Source organism: Pleuronectes platessa, chromosome 5 (genome assembly GCF_947347685.1).
Source record: "Pleuronectes platessa chromosome 5, fPlePla1.1, whole genome shotgun sequence".
Taxonomy (NCBI): Eukaryota; Metazoa; Chordata; class Actinopteri; order Pleuronectiformes; family Pleuronectidae; genus Pleuronectes; species Pleuronectes platessa.
Genome location: NC_070630.1, coordinates 13281795 through 13302012, shown reverse-complemented (window position 1 = coordinate 13302012; position 20218 = coordinate 13281795). Strand labels below are relative to the sequence as shown.

The following is a 20218-nucleotide window of genomic DNA, read 5'->3' as shown; positions in this document are numbered from 1 at the left end:
AGTCAGACACCATGCAAAAGTATCGTCTCATTCGTGCCATATTACTGGATGTGTGCTGCTCAGCGCCGCGTCTTACTCGGCAGGAATGAGTACAGTGATTCACGTGGAAACTGAAGATGCTGCTCTGTTAGTTTCTGTTCGTTTTTCGATTTTTATGTGTTCTGTTTTGTTAAATTCTACAGAGCAGCCGGTGTCTGTAGCTGAAGCTGGGCTGAGGGAGAACTGTCCACTCCTAACTTTCATTGAAAGGCAGATCTAATATGTGTGCTCCCTGCCCATGGATGAGTTCTATCAAAGATGTAGTGAATGTACCTTCCTCTTTTATAATAAACTTGAAACTGTATTCTGATTGGGTCTCGTTTAATGTGCTTAAAGTGGTTGGATAAACTGAATTTAGATGAAAAGGCATCAAATAAAATAACAAAGATCTTCCATTAAAGTTTAATAAATAAATTCAAAGCTTAACATTTAAGTCCTACAATCTTTACAACTTCCCACGAAGCTGTTACCAATATCGTACATCCTGCACAGCCATTGAAAAGCCACAAACGCGTAAGTCAGTGCCATTTCAAGTATGGAGATTCTTTCATAAACCAGTTGCAATAAGTTTCCACAAGTTTAGCTTCAGCTGTTGAGCCAAGGTCTCGCATTTTAAGAATGACACTGGGTAGAGCACAAACCTCCGCCAAGGCTCAACGGTTCCATTAAATTATCTATCTGAATCATTCCCCAATATAAGATATTCAAGAAAGTGACGGAAAATTGCAGAATCTACTCATTTGTATGGACCCATGTTGAAATGTAATGGGTTCTTTCATGGCCAATGCCAAATCCTTCCAAGTTTCCACTCTGTAGTGTTTGCATGATGCAGCTGATCTAACACTTAACTGAAAATGGTTTATACAACCAGAAAGGGCATTGTCATTTGAATTTGTTGTGTAGTGTTGCACAGTGTCTCTAATAATTAACATGGAGAAGCTGTTGCCTCCATTTGTTATAATTAAGCATCAAAAACACATTTTCAAAGCAAATACTTTACAGTGGAGATCTGGATCATTTTAAGTAACATACTTTAAAACACTTTAACAGTACATTCCTTGTTTTAAAGTCATTTTTAAAACCTTGATGACTATAAGCAAACTGTTTAACAGTTACAAGTCTTACTTGCAGAGTTACAGGCACCATGTGTGCCCAGTTGGTACAATTGCACTGCAGAATTGGAAAGTGCTTTTAAAGTTCATTCCACATAAATTACATACTTATTCGACCTTGTCTGGTAGAGGTCAAGCCCCAGATCATACAGTGGGGAGAGTACAGCTCCAGCAGAGGTGAACCTGAGGAGCAGGCGCCTGTTACCAGATTTGGTGAATGGGCTCATCTGCCTCGGCAGCAATCGACAGCAGGATGGCTTTGGGCGTGTTCTCGAACAGAGCGGCTCTGTTTTGAGTCTGGCCCTTCTTCACCCAGTGGCCGTAGATCTTGAAGGCGCAGGCGTCGATGAGCTTGCGGAGCGGCTTGATGGAGTACGGGTCGCTCTTGATCACCTCCTTGGTGACAGGCTTGGCACGGCGGTAGTTGCAGTAGATCCTCATCGTAGCGAGCACGGTCATGCAGATGACCTGATGGAGAAAGGTCAGCCAAGGTCGCTGGTTATTGTTTTTTTCTATGTTCGAATTGTGGGAAACTATCACGATCCCTGGGAATTTCATGAATTTAAGCTTCTAGTTTTTCATGCTCATCAAATGTACTTTGCCTGTATCACAGATTACCCTTTTTCATCTCAGTACTTGAAAATAGCAATTAAGGTAGAAAAATAAATGCAGCCAATAAATTGTAGAATCTAAATATAAGTAAAACATGAATAAACATAAAACACTCAATAATAGGTTAAATTATTCAGGAAAATATTAAAATACATCCATAAACACAATTATCCTTATGGGAATTATACAAAAGGGAGGAAATCAGCTCTAGGAAAGGGGGGGGGCGTGCAAAACATTAAGGCTTTTTTCTTAAAATCTCTGTGGTCTCACCTTGAAGCGTCTGTAAGGGCTGAACTGTCGCACTTCATGCACCACATACTGGGAGAAGAACGAGTGGTTCAGAGCATCCATGGCTGTGAAACGCTGCTTCGGATCCACCACCAGCATGCGAGAGATCTGAGGGAACCACATGAAGAGTTTCACCAGTTATTTAGTGAGTAAAACCTTAGTGCAACTTTTTGAATATGTTTTAATTTTAAGAAGCTCATTGAAGGGTTAGACAGGAGGAAAAAATCCTACCAAATCCTTGACAGTGTCTGAGCGGTCATCCCATTCAGGAGATGAGAAGTCGTAGCTACCGGCCAAGATCGTCCGCAGCATCAGCATCTGTTTCCTGTGCCAGAAGGGCGGAGAGCCTGCGAGCAGCGTGTACATGATCACGCCTGAACTCCATCTGTAAACATAAGCCAGAGATCAGAATTCAGATTTGAACCTGTATATGGTCAAATGACATTCTGTTGTGGTTTTAGCCTCTGAACAACACTCACATGTCCACAGCAGTCTGATATCCTGCATGTCCTGGATCCATAGAGCACCCGATGATTTCAGGAGCGAGGTAACCAGGGGTCCCACACACCTCTGCAGTACAAATACAACACAACAAAACACAACTCGCTTGTAATAACAAACAAACAAAAGCAGACAAAAACCTAAGCTCCTTGGCCGAGGTGTGTACTCTGCATTCACAGAGTTTGTTTTTGCAGTCTCTGTATATATGCTAGTAACCTAAACCGCACATCACAAGCTTTATTTACCAACTAAGCAAAACCATGCTGTGATGTTCAGAGTCCGTAGACATCTGACTTCTCGCTGCAGGTCATTGAGGAGACTCAGTGGAAAGGTCAGTGTGCTCTAAGCAGGACTCCAGCAAACACATCAGAGTGTCCTGTTGCCTCTTAACCTTTGTGGGAGCAGCTCAAGAGAGAAGATTCTCCTCTGACCACAAGCAGCAGCTGCTGAGCTGAAAAGTTCACTGAGCGTCATAAACATGAAACGCTTATTGGAGCAGGACATTCAGAGACGCTCTACTAAAAGAGACTTCTGCTACATTCACACCCTGAGTGATTTGGACCACGTAGAAGTTAACTAGTCTTTGCAGGATGACTTAACATTTATCTAACAATTCAACTGTTTAACTGTCCCCTCGGGAAACAACATTAAAATGAACAAGATCACTATCATAAACTGAAGAACTAAAGAAGCTCCTTGGATGAGAAGTGAAACATCTTCAAGATACACAAGCAAGACCAGTTGCCCGCACATACTGTGCACTTGTACAACTTCTAAAAATCGTAAATATCAGTCCCCTGAACATGCCTGATTTGAGTAAGTCAAGCAGTTTTTGCATAATCTTGCTTACAAACAAACAAATAAAGCTCCTTGGTCGAGGTTATACTTTTTGCTGGCGTGTTTCCACACAACCTCACCTTTGAGCTTTTGACTCGGCTCAATTTGCACGGCGAAGCCAAAGTCCGTGAGCTTGATGTTCATGTCATCGTCTAGAAGGATGTTCTCAGGCTTCAGGTCCCGGTGCACGATGTTCTGGTTGTGGAGGAACTGGACCACCTCCAGCAGAGCACGCATGATCTTCCTAAAAACCAACACACACCACAACCTCAGACAGTGTCTCAAAGAGATGAGGATAATTCTTTAATTTCAGGGACACGCTCGCTGACCTGGTTTCCTTCTCGCTCAGAGTAACTTTCTCTGTGAGGTAGTCAAAAAGTTCACCCTTCTTCATCCTGGAGGACAGAAACTATTTTGAACGGCTGGTAATTCACAGTTTAAAATTCAGTCTCGTTAAACTTGAGATGTGACACTTACAGGTCAAAAACCAAGAAGAAGAAGGCGTTGGACACGTAGTAGTCTTTAAGCTGTACTGGAGAGAGGACGGAGACATTTGAGAAACATTAACCTTTGAATTGAATTAAGTCAGAGAGCTCTGGGATCATGTGGATCAGCAGGTTAGTGGGACAGGCCAAACAATGTCTTTACTTTGTTTAAACAATAATAAGACTTGTGTTGGGCAACAGTACATTTCCAAAATAGAATAGATGTGTGTGTGTGTGAGGGGGGGTGGGGGGGGGATGTGTCTGTGCTCACTGATGTTGTCCTTTCCACAGACTTTCTTCAGGATGTCGATCTCCTTCACCGTCGCCTCCCTGATCTCCTCGATCTCCTCCGGGGTCGTCTTGTCCGAGGGTGTGATGTCGATGATCTTCACCGCGTACTCCTGGGACGTCCGCTTGTCGATGCAGCGACGCACCACGCTGCTCACCCCCCTGAGGACAAACACATCCAGCTCTCTATTTCTACAGCTTTGCCAGTTTATTTATTTCCTCCGAGTTTTTCCAGTTATGGCAGCTGGACTCAGGAGGCAACATGGCTAGGGATGTTTGACATTTTCACCTTCCCCAAGGAGGTTATGTTCTTACACCGGTTCGATTGTTTGTTTGTCAGCAAGATTACACAAAAAGTACTGAACAGATAATCACCAAGCTTATTGGAAGGAGGGGACGTGGGCCCAGAAAGAACCCATCAAACTTTGATGTAGATCCGGACAAAGGGCTGGATCCAGGAATAACCTTAAATTTCTTTAACATTGAGACAAAGCATTTTCAATTTCTCAAAGGGTTCAAACCTGGATCTTGATATAATAAATCTGGTATATTTAGGGGACTGATATCTATGAGTGTGTGAAACTGAATATCAGGGGTCTATTAGGCCTTGGTGGAGGTATGCACTCTACTAAGTGCCATTCTGATTAAAATCCTGTTTATTACACTCAACACTGTTTTGGTGCCAAAATCAAAACCGATATTTCACATACTCACACTAAAGAAATACACATTTCCATATGTTTTATGGCATCTAATCAGTGAAGTATGTGTCCTTCAGTGGAGCAGATGAGGTTTTCATACACACCACACCAGAAAAAACAGCTAAGATGTTAAACCAGTTCACCTCGAATCTCACATGAGGGACTGCAGAATGCTGCAGCCACTGACTCTGGATCAGCAGGAAAGAATCCAAGGTTTGTTAGGGACACACATCAAGGTTTGATCCGCCTGTGGTGGGTCTGCCCACTGATGACATGTCCCCAACATCCACTGGTGGTCCCTAATATCTGCTGTTGGTTGGCACCTTAACATCCAACTAATGAGGGAGACCTTCAAACGTACAAGGGATAAGTTTCCTCTACGTTTTAAAATCTTTGTGATTGTTCATCTGATCTCATGTATTAACTTCAGGACAGAGACTTGAAGGTGACCAACATTAAGAAACTATAACGACCACACCGACCCCTGTGTTTGAGAAGCTGATGGTCTCATCCGGTGACCTTGTTATCTGCATGTGAGACAGTGAGTAACATAATCGAATCTGTCAGCACAGTCCTGGGCTGTTCTCAACACTAAACCCTTTGTGCCGAAAACATGTTATAAATGAGTGAATTTAGCCTACTTGAAGTGTGTGTGCTTTACATAACAGCACCACTGTATGACTGGTGGGGAATGATAATGAAATGGCTCTGCACAGAGGACGGCTCTCAGGGACTTCTGGGAAACTCCAGGGAAACCATTGAGCTTGTTTCTTTTTTTGTACTGTCCAAATGAACAGAGGTGGTCAACAAATAAACGTTACTAATCGGTTGATCCGCAGCATCAATCCTCTGATCAAACTCTCAGCAACAAGGAGAATAAGAATTCTTTCCATAAAATGTTGAACCAGTTCTTTAAAATGAAGCAAACTATTATATTAACTGGACTGGCACTCAGCAGAGAGCGAATACCTCCGCCAAGGGCCAAACAGTTCCAGATCAGCCCCTTTGTATAAATCCACACAAAAATGTGTTGCCGTACAGTAGATGAAAAAAGCCTAACCCCATCAAATTCAAATTTAAACTAAAATCCACTAGATATGAATTTTTATCTGAATCCATACCCAATTGCACACACTCATAGGTTTCAGTCCCCCTGCACATGCCTGATCTTTAAAATCAAGAAACATGCATTCATTGAATAAACACTAAAGAAATTAGAAAATAAAAGTATTTATTGGTCCATGACCCGTCCTTCCACCAGGTTTTGTTGAAATCCATTTAATAGTTTTTGATTAATCCTGCTGGCAAACCAAACACAACCTCCCCGGTGGAGGTATAAATATGTGCATCACCTCTTTAAAAGTCACAAATGTCCACTGGTTGTGACAAATGAAAATCAATTGGGATTTTCTTTCCTTCATAAGAAACAAAAAATATATAAATGTAAATCAAAGACAAAAGATTTGACATTTGTGAGGTCCTGACGCCCATATTCAGAAGATATTATTCCATACATGTGCTTCATGATCGTACCTTCCCAGAATCTCCTTGGTCTCATACTTGTCGTAGAACTCATGAGCTCCGACACAGTCAGGGATCTCCTCATCTTTGGTCATGATGGAGTGACGTGAACTTCTCCACCACCGATAGAACCGTGTTCTCCCCTCACAGCTCAACACCAGGCTGCTGGAGGACAACACGTGCTCAACATGTTCAACAGGGCACCAACCACTGACACCACTCAGACAGAGTCATTTATCAGAGCTGGACGTAAAGTCACACGTCTGAAGAAGATATTTGGTGAAAGTGGACAAGGTTTGTGTGTGAAATAAGTTTAGTCAATGACAAACCCTTGCAAACTGGCTACTGGTTTTATAATGTAAGGATTTACTATTTTTTCCCCTGATTTCATTGTAAATCGAATTGAATGGGTGTTGGGTCAAACAAATCATTTAATTATCATTTTCCTTTTTGCTCTGCAACTGTATAGAGCTTATTTCTCTATGTTATTTTCACATTTCATGAAACAAACAACAAATTGAATAATTGACTAATTACGAATCATACAATATTGCATCCCTGGGTAGATTTTTTATACTTTTGTGTAGATTCACTTGAAACAGTCCATGAAGTCTCATAAACTGATCACATGCGTTGAATGTTGCCATGTTCGCTTAATGTTTAAAAATTCAAATGCTACTGACTAATGTTGAGACCTCATGGAAAATACTTTAAACTCTGTTATTCAGAATAGGAGCCAAATGTTACTGTATATTACCAAAATGATAATAATACATTTTCTGCTTCTTTTCCTGTGAACCACGTTAGATGTCAGAGCTCTGAATTAAATATATACAATCTCATTTTCCATTTATAAAAATAAAGAAAACGAATCCATCAGACTAGACATAGATAAATATAACAGATACATGAATTCCATTTTAATTATTTATTTCATGGATATTTGACCTTGTTCTTATATTTAATAAAACACAAATAAAAGTCTGTTTTCCATAGATTTTGATGACTTGTATAATCCCAGCTCTGTCTAGTGTTTTTGACAACAAGTATAATGATGGTCCTGAACTTCAGGTCATGTCCGGAGACAGATTTCCGTGTGGACTAATAAAGCAAAGTGCCACCATGTGTGAACCGGATCCCTCTGTCACCGTTTGACCTTTAACCAGCTACCACAAACCATTGCATTAAAAAAACTAAACAAAGTTGGATCACTCACCGTATCAGTACAGATCACTTCCTGGTGTGAAGATAATCCATAATCAATGCTGGGCCTGTAGAGGAGCGGACGCACACAGAGGTGCAGTGAGTCTGTGTTGCTGCTGCTGCAGCTTTGTGGGGTCGCTCCTCTCTCTCCTGAGGGTGAGCACTAATGTCAGATGCCAAAAATAAGTTGTTGCTTCCTCTGCAGCGGGAACACGTGTGTCCATACAAAAATATGATCAGACCTTCACTACACAACATTACTACACATGCAGTGCGCAGCTAGAGGGTCTGAAACCAGGCTGGAGTGACATGGCAGCTGCTGGACAGACCTCTGCTTTAAACACTACAAGTCTTATTAGAGAAGCTCTGTGTAAAAATAGAAATGTTTCTTGGAAAGTCCAGTGTTATAATGTTCCTTCCAGACAGGAACTGGGAGAGGTTGTATCTTCTTTACTGAACAATTCCAAATCAAAATGGCACCTCGAGATACTGTTTAACATAGGGAGCAGGTGCAGCTGTAAAGATAAATGACGGACATGAAACTAAAATACATTTTATTAAACATAAAGTAAATGATAACAAGGCCAAGACCAGAGACACTGCACACAGTAGTTTAAGTCTTCATAATAATTTCTCCAGACTCATACGAGGTCACTGTGACCTTTGACCACTGAAATCGTATTAGTTCCAACTTTGTGTACAAGTCTCAACTGGTAACAATTTAAGAAATTCCCACCAGGCATATTTGATACATCATGCACCAGAGACGTTTTGTGAGTGAACATTTGTGCCAAAACTGAGAGGCTTCCCTGGGGGCGTTCATCAGATGATGCATTAATGAGATGGACAGACAACCCAAAAACATAATGCCTCCAATCACTGGCTGACTGGTACTGGTGCCATATTGGAAGAATATTTTAAGTTGGAACATTTTTGGAGCGGGGAGCCATTAATTAACATCCAGCATTAGAGCTTCAGAATAAAAGCATTGGTGAAATAAAGCATCAGTAGTTTCTGTTAAATCACAATAAATACAATTATTGGTACCAATTAAAGAATTCTGTCATAATGAGTCAGTGGATGGATATTTAACATTGTTGGAATTGGGAAATTTGAATATCAGGTTCGTATCTTGTGAATAGTTTTTATTGGATAAAGTTAATGTTGTTAAAAGTTTAAAGATTATGTTGGGTACAGAATAGAACCTAAAACCATGAAAGACGTCATCACATCACACAGAGCATTCATGGTCTAAGTGCTTTATTACAGTGGACATCTACAGAGAGAGATGTGAATTCACAATTTATCAACAAGTAATGCAGTTCACCTTATAATGTCGATACTGGAGGAATTTTAAATTAAAAGCACTGAAGCAGAAGAAAAACAATGACTAATGAAATCAACTCAAAACACTGCAACACAAAACAAATGAACATTATTTATACGACTATGATAACAAGGTCTGCAGCAGTCTCCTGAGAAAGAAACACTTTTCTGATGATCAACTGTCTAAATAAAGCATGTTTATTAATCTTTTGGGAATTACACCAGGAAGTATCCAGTATGGTTACTTATTGCAGTTTGTGCGTGTACTTCTCTCTCCAGGTATTTGTCTCAGCCTTATGACAAACCTGCGGAGAAAAGACAAGTGTTATTAACACACGGCCAATCATAGTTATTAATTATTATAATCAGGGATTAGGTTTATTTGACCCCCTTGAATTCTGCAAAGAGAAAAAGTCCACCAGTGCCTGTTTTGGTATTTTTTACAGAGTGTGATGTCTAATTTCTATTAGTGATTATACTATCACTCAACTCTGTACAACCTCAGTGAAAAGGTTATGTAAGTCAATAAACAATAAAGAAAGATATATAACAACATTTGAAGTTATATAAAAACTATGTTAAGTCGCCACTCTGGCGCCACTGCATGATAAACATGTTTTTCATTGCACACAACAAAATGTATGTAAACGTGGGAGACAGAGGTCTTTGCTTCTGCTGCAAAAAGAATGAATGCCCCGACTATGATGGTTTTTATTTTTTAAGGGGGTCCAGTTTCAGAGGGTTAAAAATAATGAAAATACAAGTAAAAAGGTTATATAAAGCATTCAGAACAACTTCAAAACTACTGCTACTCCCTATAGCCACATTGGGTGGTGTAACACATTACACAACTCTGATGCCCTTGATGACAAGAGCTTAGGTTTTGCCTTTTTGATTTGTATTAAATCAAATATAAAAAGTAAACCCAACAGCAAGATCAAACCTACAAAGACACTTTATGGATGGGATATAAAATCAAGGATGAAGACAAAATTGTGTTGAAACATTATCATAAAATTACATTTTCTATCTATGAGATGAACTCTTAAGGTATTGGAGTAAGAGGAATTCCACACTTCACTTACCATTGGAGAACTTGCACTGCTTGAGCACTTCACTGAAGCCCTCACACAGTTTGAAGTCGCTCTGGTTTTGGGCGCACTCGACAAACTGTTTTAGTTCGAAGGAGCAGGCCTGCTGCTCCTGCTGAGGAGGCTGCTGCTGGTACATGGACTGTGGCTGCTGCTGGTACTGGTACTGTGGCTGCTGCTGGTACTGCTGCTGGTACTGCGGCTGCTGCGGCTGCGGCTCCTGAGAGACATGAGGCAGATGATGCAATTATTCATACATATTGTGAACATATGGTATTTTAAAACCAAAACATTTATTGAAACAGAGTAATGTTTATAACATCTGGTTAACTGCTCGCCATTTTAGTTCACAAATAATATTTTTTCTACTGAATAAGCTGTATCTCTGTTTGTCAGAACATGCATCTTTTTCTCCTCTGTAACCAAATACCTGTACACAGATAAAAAAAAACACTGACATATACCAGGCTATGAAAAGACTACTGCATGTAAGAAGTCAATCACTAAATAAGAAGCACCAACTGCTGACAGAGTTTTACTGAAAACAAGATCACCTAGTGAGGAGGTTGCAATTATCAGTATTGTTTAGTATGTACATACACAGTGCATGTATTTGCATGTTCTGATCTGTGGATTACATCAAATGTTTGTTTCATCAACACTTTGCCCCACACACAAAATCTTTAGTACCTGTGACCTACTTACCACGATACAGACACACTAATCTGATGCTAATCCAGCCCTACGATCGCAGTTTATTTACCTGGTATGTGACGTCAGGCTTGGCGGACTCTCCTCCACCGAAGCCTCCAGTCATTGCGTGGCCGATGGTGTGTCCCACTGCAGAGCCCACTGCCACACCCGCAGCTGTAGTCGCCATCTGGGCAAACATACCCGGCTGCCTGGGTGCTGCTGGTGCGCCCACAGCCGAGGCAGGAGCCTGCATTGGAACTGGAGCATGGGAGGGAGGAGGTGCAGCCCTGGCCATGGGTGGTGGTGAAGGTGGTGGTGACCGCCTGTGAAAAGAACATTTATTCGTGGTTTGGTCCAATTGCAATCAACAACTGGAAACTATCTGCATTTACTGACACATTTTTAAATAATGTCTTTGAGTTCTCTGGCTTTGTTCAGACCTGGTATTAACATCCATCCTGACAGATCCGATTCACAGGTGCACTGTGCTAAGTTCGCCTGTTCAGACTTGGCACTAAAATGCATTTAGTGTTTCTCCTATCACCAATTGTGATCCGATCTTACTTACCCGCTCTACATGACCAAAAATCATGTACGTCATTTGTGTTCGCAAAGACAAACAAACGTGTCTGATGTCAATGTTTGTGTGTCGGCTTGAGCAAGAAAGACAGAGAGGATTCGGGAGCGGCTTAATGAAACTGGTACAGCTCTGCTGCGAAGACAGGTTTAAAAATTTAAGAATTATTTTAGAATTAAAAAAGTATTTATCATTATGTGCTGGTCAGTGTTAATACTTTGCTCGTGGTATAAACCAAATAACGTATGGACACCTAAAAATGTCAAAATACTCTGAATCAGTGTGAAACTGTGGCAGGTCATTGACGTCATGCGAGTGGAGAGTCCTTCATATGTGGCCCAGGACCGGATTTGTCGGGATCAGATATCAGGACGCTTCGGGGAGAAATTTGGCCGGTTCAGACCTGAACTTAGTGGTGACCACTTGTGATTGGATCACAGAGGATGGATGTTAATGCCAAGTCACAGCCTCTGGTATTTAAATTATTTAGTGTTAGTCATTTGTCGATTAAATGTGGTAGCCTACTTTGAAAAGACACAATTGATTAAAAACACTTTAAGAGAAACAATACAATTAATAATGAGGATATATTATGATAAAACAGAAGAAAGCATCAGCAGATCAGTGTGAAAACTACAGTAGAAGTAGCAATGGCACATTGGGTCAGTTGAGGTCACTGTTATGAGAGTTGCTGCGTTTGGTTGGTTTGGCATTAAAATCATGTTAAAGAACATGGACCTGAGGATGTTGAGACATGGGGACAGAAGGTCACAGGTTCGATGCTCATGTCAAATGATCACATTTAAGATGAGACACATTTTACACGTTTGATTATTTATACTCTGAGGAAAATCCAAAATTATATCTAGTCGTTTTAATTTACTTGTGGGTTTGTATGAAACAAATTGAGCAAAGAGTAGTTTATATTTTAACAACAAATCATTGAAGCCTGTTTGATGCGACACGACAGAAAAATGACGAAAACACCGTGACCTTGAATTTCTGAAATCTAAATAATGCTTAACACACATGTCAAGACGTGTAAATGTACAAAATAACCCACAGCTAAACCTGTGTTGAATCTCCAGGAGGCTAACATACGGTGCAGGGACGTGAGTAAAGTGTCTAGCGGGTTTTCTAAACCACGAACACGGTCGTTACAACAACTTTAAACCCACAAATGTGATTTAAATCGGGGTGTTACCTGGCTGGAGGGGCCATCCTGGACGACCTGCTTCTGCTTCCTCTCGGCATCGTTATAACAGTTGGTAAAAAGTGTTGCTTTTCGGGCAGATTAAAATTCAGACGCGGCTCTCGGGAGCTGTCAAGCTAACACGACCTTTGGCTAATCGGGAACTTTCCTTGTGTTACATCAGTTGTCTTCCGGGTAACTCGTATGACGGAACCAATGGAGCCGCTTGCTTCATCTTCTTCTCTGGAGCTTAACGGCAGCGTGCATTCACAGTGTTGCACTACCGCCACCCTCAGGCTTTATTCTGCCTCGTTATCGCGTTATTTGTAATCTGCTTGTCCACTCCACTCATTGTTAAAATAACAATAATAATAATAATAAATAATAATAATGGGCAAAAGCACATGCTTTGGTGAGACGACTGTTTGCTGTCCTGGCTCCTAAATGGTGGAATTTAGGAGCCGCCACATGGTCATCCGGACAGCAGAAAGCTTACACATCTTCTGCCGCAAACTAAAAACCCACCTCTTCCTCTTGTGTTCAACATATCTTGAACACAATTTTAAAACTAACAATTTAGTTGCACTTAAATGGCACTTATTTATGGCACTTTGTAGTGTTGCTTCTTTTTTAAGAAATAGTACTTTCTTGATTCTTTTTCTTCTGGGTTTGTGCTCTCGTGGTTGAATGCACTTATTGCTTTGGATAAAAGTGTCAGCTAAATCAAATGTAATGCAGGGGTGGTTCCTGGTACAGGCGACATAGGCGGTTGCCTAAGGTGCAAAATGCAGGGAGGGCGGCACAAGAGACTGATTTATCATGACCTGACACATGCAATGTAAAACAATACAGTAACGTCACACCATCATCCTCTAAAGGAAAAACACTGACTGGTTTTACAGTAAACTAAATACCAACTTTAAAGTTATAATAAAGAAGATAAAAACCTTATGGATTGTTATTGATGGATGTCAAGTGGTTGTAATTTGCTATAGTGGACCATGACACAATGCTTGTATGGTTGCAGTAAAGCCTGCAGTCTGTGATCAAGTGATTATTTAAGTGGTGTACGAAGATTTGAAAGGATTTCAATGATTCAAGGTTGATTCAAGTTTGTTCGAGGTTTCGTTTCTTTACATTCCAAACAACATGAGCACAGATGGTATTGGCATCAATAGTAAACATGTGGTGGGAGGTCAGAGGTGTTTGTGCTGCCTCATATATGTGTATTACGTCATCAAAACCTGTTTTTTTGTGTTTTGCTGGGAGCAATAGCTTTATTTCTTTTGTGCTTATGATTAGAATGGATAATTCGCCTTTCCTCCAGTCTATATTGCGATTTTTATTTCATTTTCACAGAGCTCTCTAAGAACCATGCTGAATGAGTAAATCGATAAAATTACGCAATAGATCTGAACGTTGTTGTTTCGTGTTTCAGGTGCAGAGCCGGGATGTCACAGATCTGAGGATCGTCTCATACAGGAAGTTTCTGGATACATCAGCTTCGCCATTGCCCTCTTCAATGGAGTGCATCTTTAGATTTTTGCATACGAAAAAAACTGTTTGCTTTGTGAAACTGGAAAACGTCACACATGAACGGAAATGCTGGACTGAGCTGATCACCTCATTTGAATGTATTATTTAGGCATAGGATTAAAATTCTCCAATTATGCTGAAATTTAACAAAGTCCTCATTTATGAAATTAGTTTGTGCTGCATTATGCTCTGCACTCATTTTGTGTGCATCTAATTACATCTGTCTTTCTTAGGATTTGAGTGTCAAGGCTTCAGAACACATTTAAATATCTTGGGGGAGAAAGGAACACTTTTGAAGACTATAGGGTATTTCAAGATAAATTACTGTGAGCTAAACAGGAGTAATTGGTGAGGCTGGGGCAACTCAATGAAAAATAATGCAATAAACGCTTCTTGTTCGTAACTCTGACACTCCTCTCATCCACCACTGTATTCTTCAATCCCCTTCCTCATTCACCCTTGATACGCCAACTCATCAGCGAATGAGAGCCTGGCATCCCACAAAACCCTACAGCCATTGGCCTAGACTGTCACCTGCCCCACCCCTAGCTGTTCACTGACCCTCGGGACATTTCAATACTTTCTCCTCAGGAGAGACGCTGTCTAAATCGAATGCTTTCATCATGTCGTTGCTCAGTGCCCGTAAAATGTCCGCGATTTAGCCTAACCGAAACCAACTAACTAGACTTCGCACTACGTTACCCATCACCCATGGCACACATATGCAGACCAAACAAGCAACGTATTCCAAGTGTTTTCTTCTCTGGCCTTCTCTTGGTAGAAGGAAGCTTCATGGATCAGAGATGAACCTATACGAACCCCCACTGGGTTATTCTCTAACAATAGGTTTCATCCAGTATTTAAAAGCCAAAAATATAAAAGTAACTTTTAAGTAAGGCTGTCAGATATATGTAGTAAAGTAGGAAATATTTTCTCTGAAGTGTTTATCAGAAGCAGCATAAAATAACACCGACACACACACAATAATTTGTCCATCGATTTTAAATGCTTAGTTCCGAGTATAAAACCGTCAGCCGAAGTGGCCTAGTCGGTAAAGCGTTAGGTCTTTAACAACAGTGACCTGGGTTTGAATTCCATTCATTCCCATTTTTAAGCTGGCAATATGTTACACTTAAAATTGGTAGGACTTCTCCTATTAATTGCAAAATATCTTACACTATGTTAATTTAAATTAATTAAATATAGAAACAGGGTCAAATTTAATAAAAAAAAAAAAAAAAAGCTGCGCGCGCAATTCCTGCGCATTGGCCTCCTGCGCAGAATGTGCGCAGTAGTCTTCTGCGCACGATGTGCGCAATGGGCTTCTGCGCAGGATGTGCGCGCGCATTTTTTTTTTTTTTTTTTTTCCCCATTTAATTTAATTAAAAAAATATATATTTAATTTAATTACATTTTTTTATATTTAATTTTATATTAAAAAATGTTATATCACATTTCATTATCATTTCTCTGCGCTGGTTCAGGGGTAGATGATGCTGGTCTTCACAGGTGACCAGGGGTGGACTGGGACAAAAATTCAGCCCTGGCATTGTCTGTCCAGACCAGCCCACTACATTATCAGCGGACACCACATAGAAGTCCACAAATCTTGTGGCGTCTTCTCTCATGCATACTACTGTTACCACCTAGCTCAAAGATGGCAACAAGAAGGGAGGCCATACACAAACCTCTCAAGCCAAAAGTACATTTATTTAATTCCAAATCAAGATAGCTCTAACTACGTAGTGGGATGTGTAAACTATGTTACGCGTCAGTGGTGTTAATGGTGTTTGGATGTGTGAAAATAAGGTGTGATGTATGTTGTAAGGTGCAGAAGCAAAGAAAAACAAAGGCTGAGGGCCCCATGCCCCTAGAAGCAGCCTTTAGATCTGCAGCTGAAGCCCAGCCCAAAAGGGCAGGCCCAGTGTGATGCCCCTGCCAGCTCTACCTGTGTCTGGAAAACAACTCCTCAGGCTCTCACATGTCAAGTGGTCAACCTGAGAAGGACATGGATACAATATAATGTCTCTAATCATCACAAATTAAGTATGATTTCATAAAACATAAAAAATGATAAACTCACTAGACTAGAGGAGACTCAACAGACAAACTTTGGTACAGTGAAGGCAGAGAGTGGAGGCAGACAGAGAGTAAGTCCTCGAACATGGACAGAGGGTGAACAACTCCTCAGGCTCTCACATGTCAAGTGGTCAACCTGAGAAGGACATGGATACATTATAATGTCTGAAAAATAAAGAAAATGTTTTCCTCTGTCCTGCACCTAGAGTTGAGAACTTTTTGGATGTGTGTTTCTTTTAAAACCTTTTGAAAATTATTATAATTATGAAGTATGAATTTATACATTAAAAAATACATGATAAACTCTCTGAGCCTCTCAGCCCATGATTGATTGACAATGACAAACAATAGACCAATAATATGTGTCGATGCTGGCAACACACTGCTAGCCCTCTGTAGCCAATTGGCCGGCCCAATTGGAGGGAATTTAGAGAGGAAGATGATAAAAAAAGAAAAAAAAAACATAGCGGACCAGACCGGCTCACATTGGGTCAACGGCCCACCGGGACGATGCCCGGTATGCCAGATGGCCAGTCCACCCCTGCAGGTGACTGACCTACGCAAGCCTGTAGCCGCCACCCCCCCACAGGAGATTATGTGCTTGTGTGTGTAGCCGCGCCGCTTCCTGGTTAGAACAGCCAAAGTATTTAACATGGGCGAGGAAAGGAGGCGGAGCGCTTTTCACAGCGCTTCTACCTCCGGTGCGTCCCCGGGGTTTGAGGATGACGGTGTGACGTTAATGTATTGTTTTACATTGCATGTGTCACGTCATGATAAATCAGTCTCCTATGTCGCCTGTACCAGGAGCCGCCCCTGTCTCTGGTTATCTTGGCTCGCTGTCTGGCCGGTAACCAGCCGTCCGGACCGCTCCGCGAAGAAGGAGGAGGAGATGTTTCTTTACTTGGAATGCGGCCACTTTATTTCTCGGATATACAACAGGAGCAACACTCGCATCACCTCTAGGTGGTCCGTCACTTCTCCTTATAAACACACTTTTAGCGTATTTTCCCACAATACCCTGGTGCACTACGTCACACACTACAAACTTTCCTTAAAGGGGCAGGCCATACCTGCAACACAACAGCTCTCGGTCTCATATACAGTTGGCAAGAGAAAGCAGAGACGCAGACTCAGCAACTACATCCGAGATCCGATGCACCTTATTATTATCTGAGGGATTTTTACACACTGTCTGATAAACATTCCGACAGTAAAGGCAAGGGGTAGTGATGGATAAGGTTTTCTTTAACAAGTTAAGTCTTTCATTCTCACTGTCCATCTTAAAACCATGAAATGAACTGAACTATGAACTAGTTCAGAATTTAAATGATGAACTATGAACGTGAACTATTCATGTTTACTTGTATGAACTGAACTTTGAACTAGTTCATGAGAGTAGTGAACTTGCACAACACTGATAAAATTCACCTACCCCTCAGCCTGAGCTCTACTTTGTCACCATGTGACGTGGTTTTCATTTGACTGCTAAATAAGAATAGCTAATTTGCAGTCTTGTAAGCCGGGTACAAACGTCTCTGTTGTGCATACTGCTTTGTAGAATAGGTGTGAATTGATGAGTTTTTTTTTCACGAAACACTTCCTCCTCAGAATGAATATATGGGGACAATTGTGCCTGCTCTCACACTAAATTAGCAGCGTCAAAGCAGACAAATCTCAAATCAAATAAGTATTGTTGTAAGTGAAATATTCTTAAAAATAAATACTTCAGACCCTTAATTGTCTTGTTGAATTGTTGGCGAAACAGATTTTTACTCTCATTTACTGTACCTTATCCAAAAACCATGCCAAAGTTTTCTCTCCTGTGACCTTATTCCTCTGACTCCTGGGAAGGGACAGGTCATGTGCAGCACTGTGTGGACAAGCCGGGTTGAAACCGCGACGGCAAAAAGGAGCACGGTCACACGAACCCCATCATCTGTAAAGCTGAGCTCCCTCCATTTCATGTGGGGGTGTTGTAGAAGCTTTCTAGGATTTATTATGTCTGTTACCGGTAACCTTCAGTTTATCTACAGGGGCCACAGTAGGTTTTAGGATGGCAGATTAGACAGCAAGTGCTTTGGGTTGTCCATTGGCTGAGGTATAATGATTGCACTCTCCTGATACAACACATGCAAAACACACACACCTATAATAAGTTAACATGACACAATGCTAAAAGTAACCATTAATTCAAGGCTGGGACTTGATATACACTTATTATTATTGTTATTTCTGTAGCGCTTCAATGCAATGGAGAAAAAAAAGACCACGAATGAAGAATTCTGAAGACTTGTTAGGGAAGAGAAAGTTCATCACATGCCATTCGAATAAACACATTAGTGTATTATGATATTTCAACTCAATTATCTGAGTTAATTTAATTGGGTTAATCATTCTATAATTTCAGATTTGTAATTTTCAGTATATGTGTATATATACCTTTTTAGATTGTGCTGGCATTGAGCGTGTTATCCATAATTTGCAGTTACATGATTGTCATTTAGGTCTTAAATGAGGGGGAGGAAAGCTTTATGGACTGGTGATTGACATGTTTAATATGGATCATTATTTGATCCTGTATTTTCTTTGTGTGTATAAAAAAGAGAGGTTGAGCTGTGCAAATTAATTTTGTGTCCTTTTCTTATAAATATTTATGACCTTCAGTTAATAGTGTAGCTTCACAGAGCAGGCTATGTTTTGTGATTTTGCCAGAATAGCAAACTGATAGCTGTGGTAATAGAATATGGTGTTGTAGTAAAAAGCAGAGCTCACTCTTCTTTCAATTTCTTTTTCCTGCCTAGAGGGTGAAGTGAAATATAGCAGGAGAGAAAAGTGAAGAAATGAAAGGACTCTGTCAATGGTAAATCGAAGGCTCGTTTGAATGATGCAATTATGAAACTTATCAGTTATATGGATGGCGGATTGACACTGAGTGTTCTCAGTCTAATGATTATACAGACATATATGGGGCGGCTGTGGCTGAGGGGTAGAGTGGTCGTCCTCCAACCTGAAGGTCGGCAGTTCGATCCCCAGTCTGACCCATCTGCATGCCGAAGTGTCCTTGGGCAAGATGTTGAACCCTGAATGGCCCCCCATAGAACAACAAAGTGCTGTGAATAGATGCACTGTATGAATGGGTGTGTGAATGGGTGAATGTAAAACTGTACTGTAAAGCGCTTTGAGTGGTCATCAAGACTAGAAAAGCGATATATATATATAAATACAAAACCATTCACCATATTTAGATTCAAGGAGAAGCTGCCGGGTGCATTATGCGTTTGTGTGGTAATTCAGAATCACTGGCTACATCATACTGCTTTATGCCATGAAAGATCTTTAAATACACAGCCTGCTAATAAGACAGGTCAGGTGACCAGTCTTTAGTTTATTGGCCAATTATTCTTGGTTCTGCACCATTAAAACAACACAAAGCTGAAACTTTGCAAGGCCTATGAGGAAACTGTCCCAAATTACAATTGGTTGCAAAAAAACAGGTAGGTTGCTGCATTAATTTACAAATATAGAAATAATGACAAACATCTTTTCAGAATCAGAATCGGTATCAGAATTCTTTTTATTGCCATGTATATTTGCACATATAGGAAACTGCCTTGGCGTGGTTGGTGCACTTTACAAACAACAATATAAAAACAACAATATAGAACAACAGGAGAATCATAGGAGGATCTTAGGATACCCTGCCTTTGATGGCTTCAAAGACAATAGCCTGTTCCTTTGTGATCTCTTGACATCATAGGAATGATTAAAGGCACCTGTCTTAATAAATACTCTTGAACAGTGGATGAAGTCGTGGTGGATTTCCAAAAAATGTCAAGTCTGACCTCAATCATGAGCAGCCAGTCACGATCCCCATCACATCTCTCCAGGGATGCTGATGGTCTGGATGAGAATACCCCAGCCAAACTTTCATTTCTTGCATATTTTGGACTTCAACCCGTCTCCTCTTCACCCAAATGCCCCACATCTTCAGCCACACAGGAGCCCTCATATCAACAGAGGGATTACTTTCCAAACCTGTACCATGCCGAGCTGCCCGGCGAACGGATGGATCCAGGTCAGTGTACATCTTTGAAATGTTTCAAGGTCACCTGTAAAATAGGTAAAACCAGCTGAATC

At 40.8% G+C, this 20218-nt stretch overlaps 2 protein-coding genes across 3 annotated transcripts; both read right to left on the bottom strand.

Moving 5' to 3' along the window:
- Positions 1 to 740: 740 nt before the first annotated feature.
- On the bottom strand, positions 741 to 7834 carry phkg1a (phosphorylase kinase, gamma 1a (muscle)). The gene is made up of 10 exons (XM_053422299.1): positions 7601 to 7834; positions 6397 to 6546; positions 4146 to 4324; positions 3867 to 3921; positions 3719 to 3784; positions 3470 to 3633; positions 2531 to 2621; positions 2283 to 2436; positions 2034 to 2159; positions 741 to 1619 (listed from the first exon to the last, which is right to left on the bottom strand). Exons 2-10 carry the CDS (start codon positions 6477 to 6479, stop codon positions 1353 to 1355), a joined length of 1185 nt encoding a protein of 394 aa, XP_053278274.1. The 5' UTR covers positions 6480 to 6546; positions 7601 to 7834; the 3' UTR covers positions 741 to 1352.
- A 996-nt stretch (positions 7835 to 8830) lies between these two features.
- Positions 8831 to 12655, bottom strand: chchd2 (coiled-coil-helix-coiled-coil-helix domain containing 2). Of its 2 annotated transcripts, none has more exons than XM_053422297.1 (4): positions 12479 to 12655; positions 10768 to 11020; positions 9999 to 10224; positions 8831 to 9218 (listed from the first exon to the last, which is right to left on the bottom strand). In XM_053422297.1, the coding sequence occupies exons 1-4, from the start codon at positions 12526 to 12528 to the stop codon at positions 9208 to 9210; spliced, it is 540 nt and encodes a 179-aa protein (XP_053278272.1). In that variant the 5' UTR covers positions 12529 to 12655; the 3' UTR covers positions 8831 to 9207. The 2 variants fall into 2 exon arrangements, with proteins under 2 accessions (XP_053278272.1, XP_053278273.1); XM_053422298.1 differs by having other exon boundaries at positions 9999 to 10209.
- Positions 12656 to 20218: the final 7563 nt, after the last annotated feature.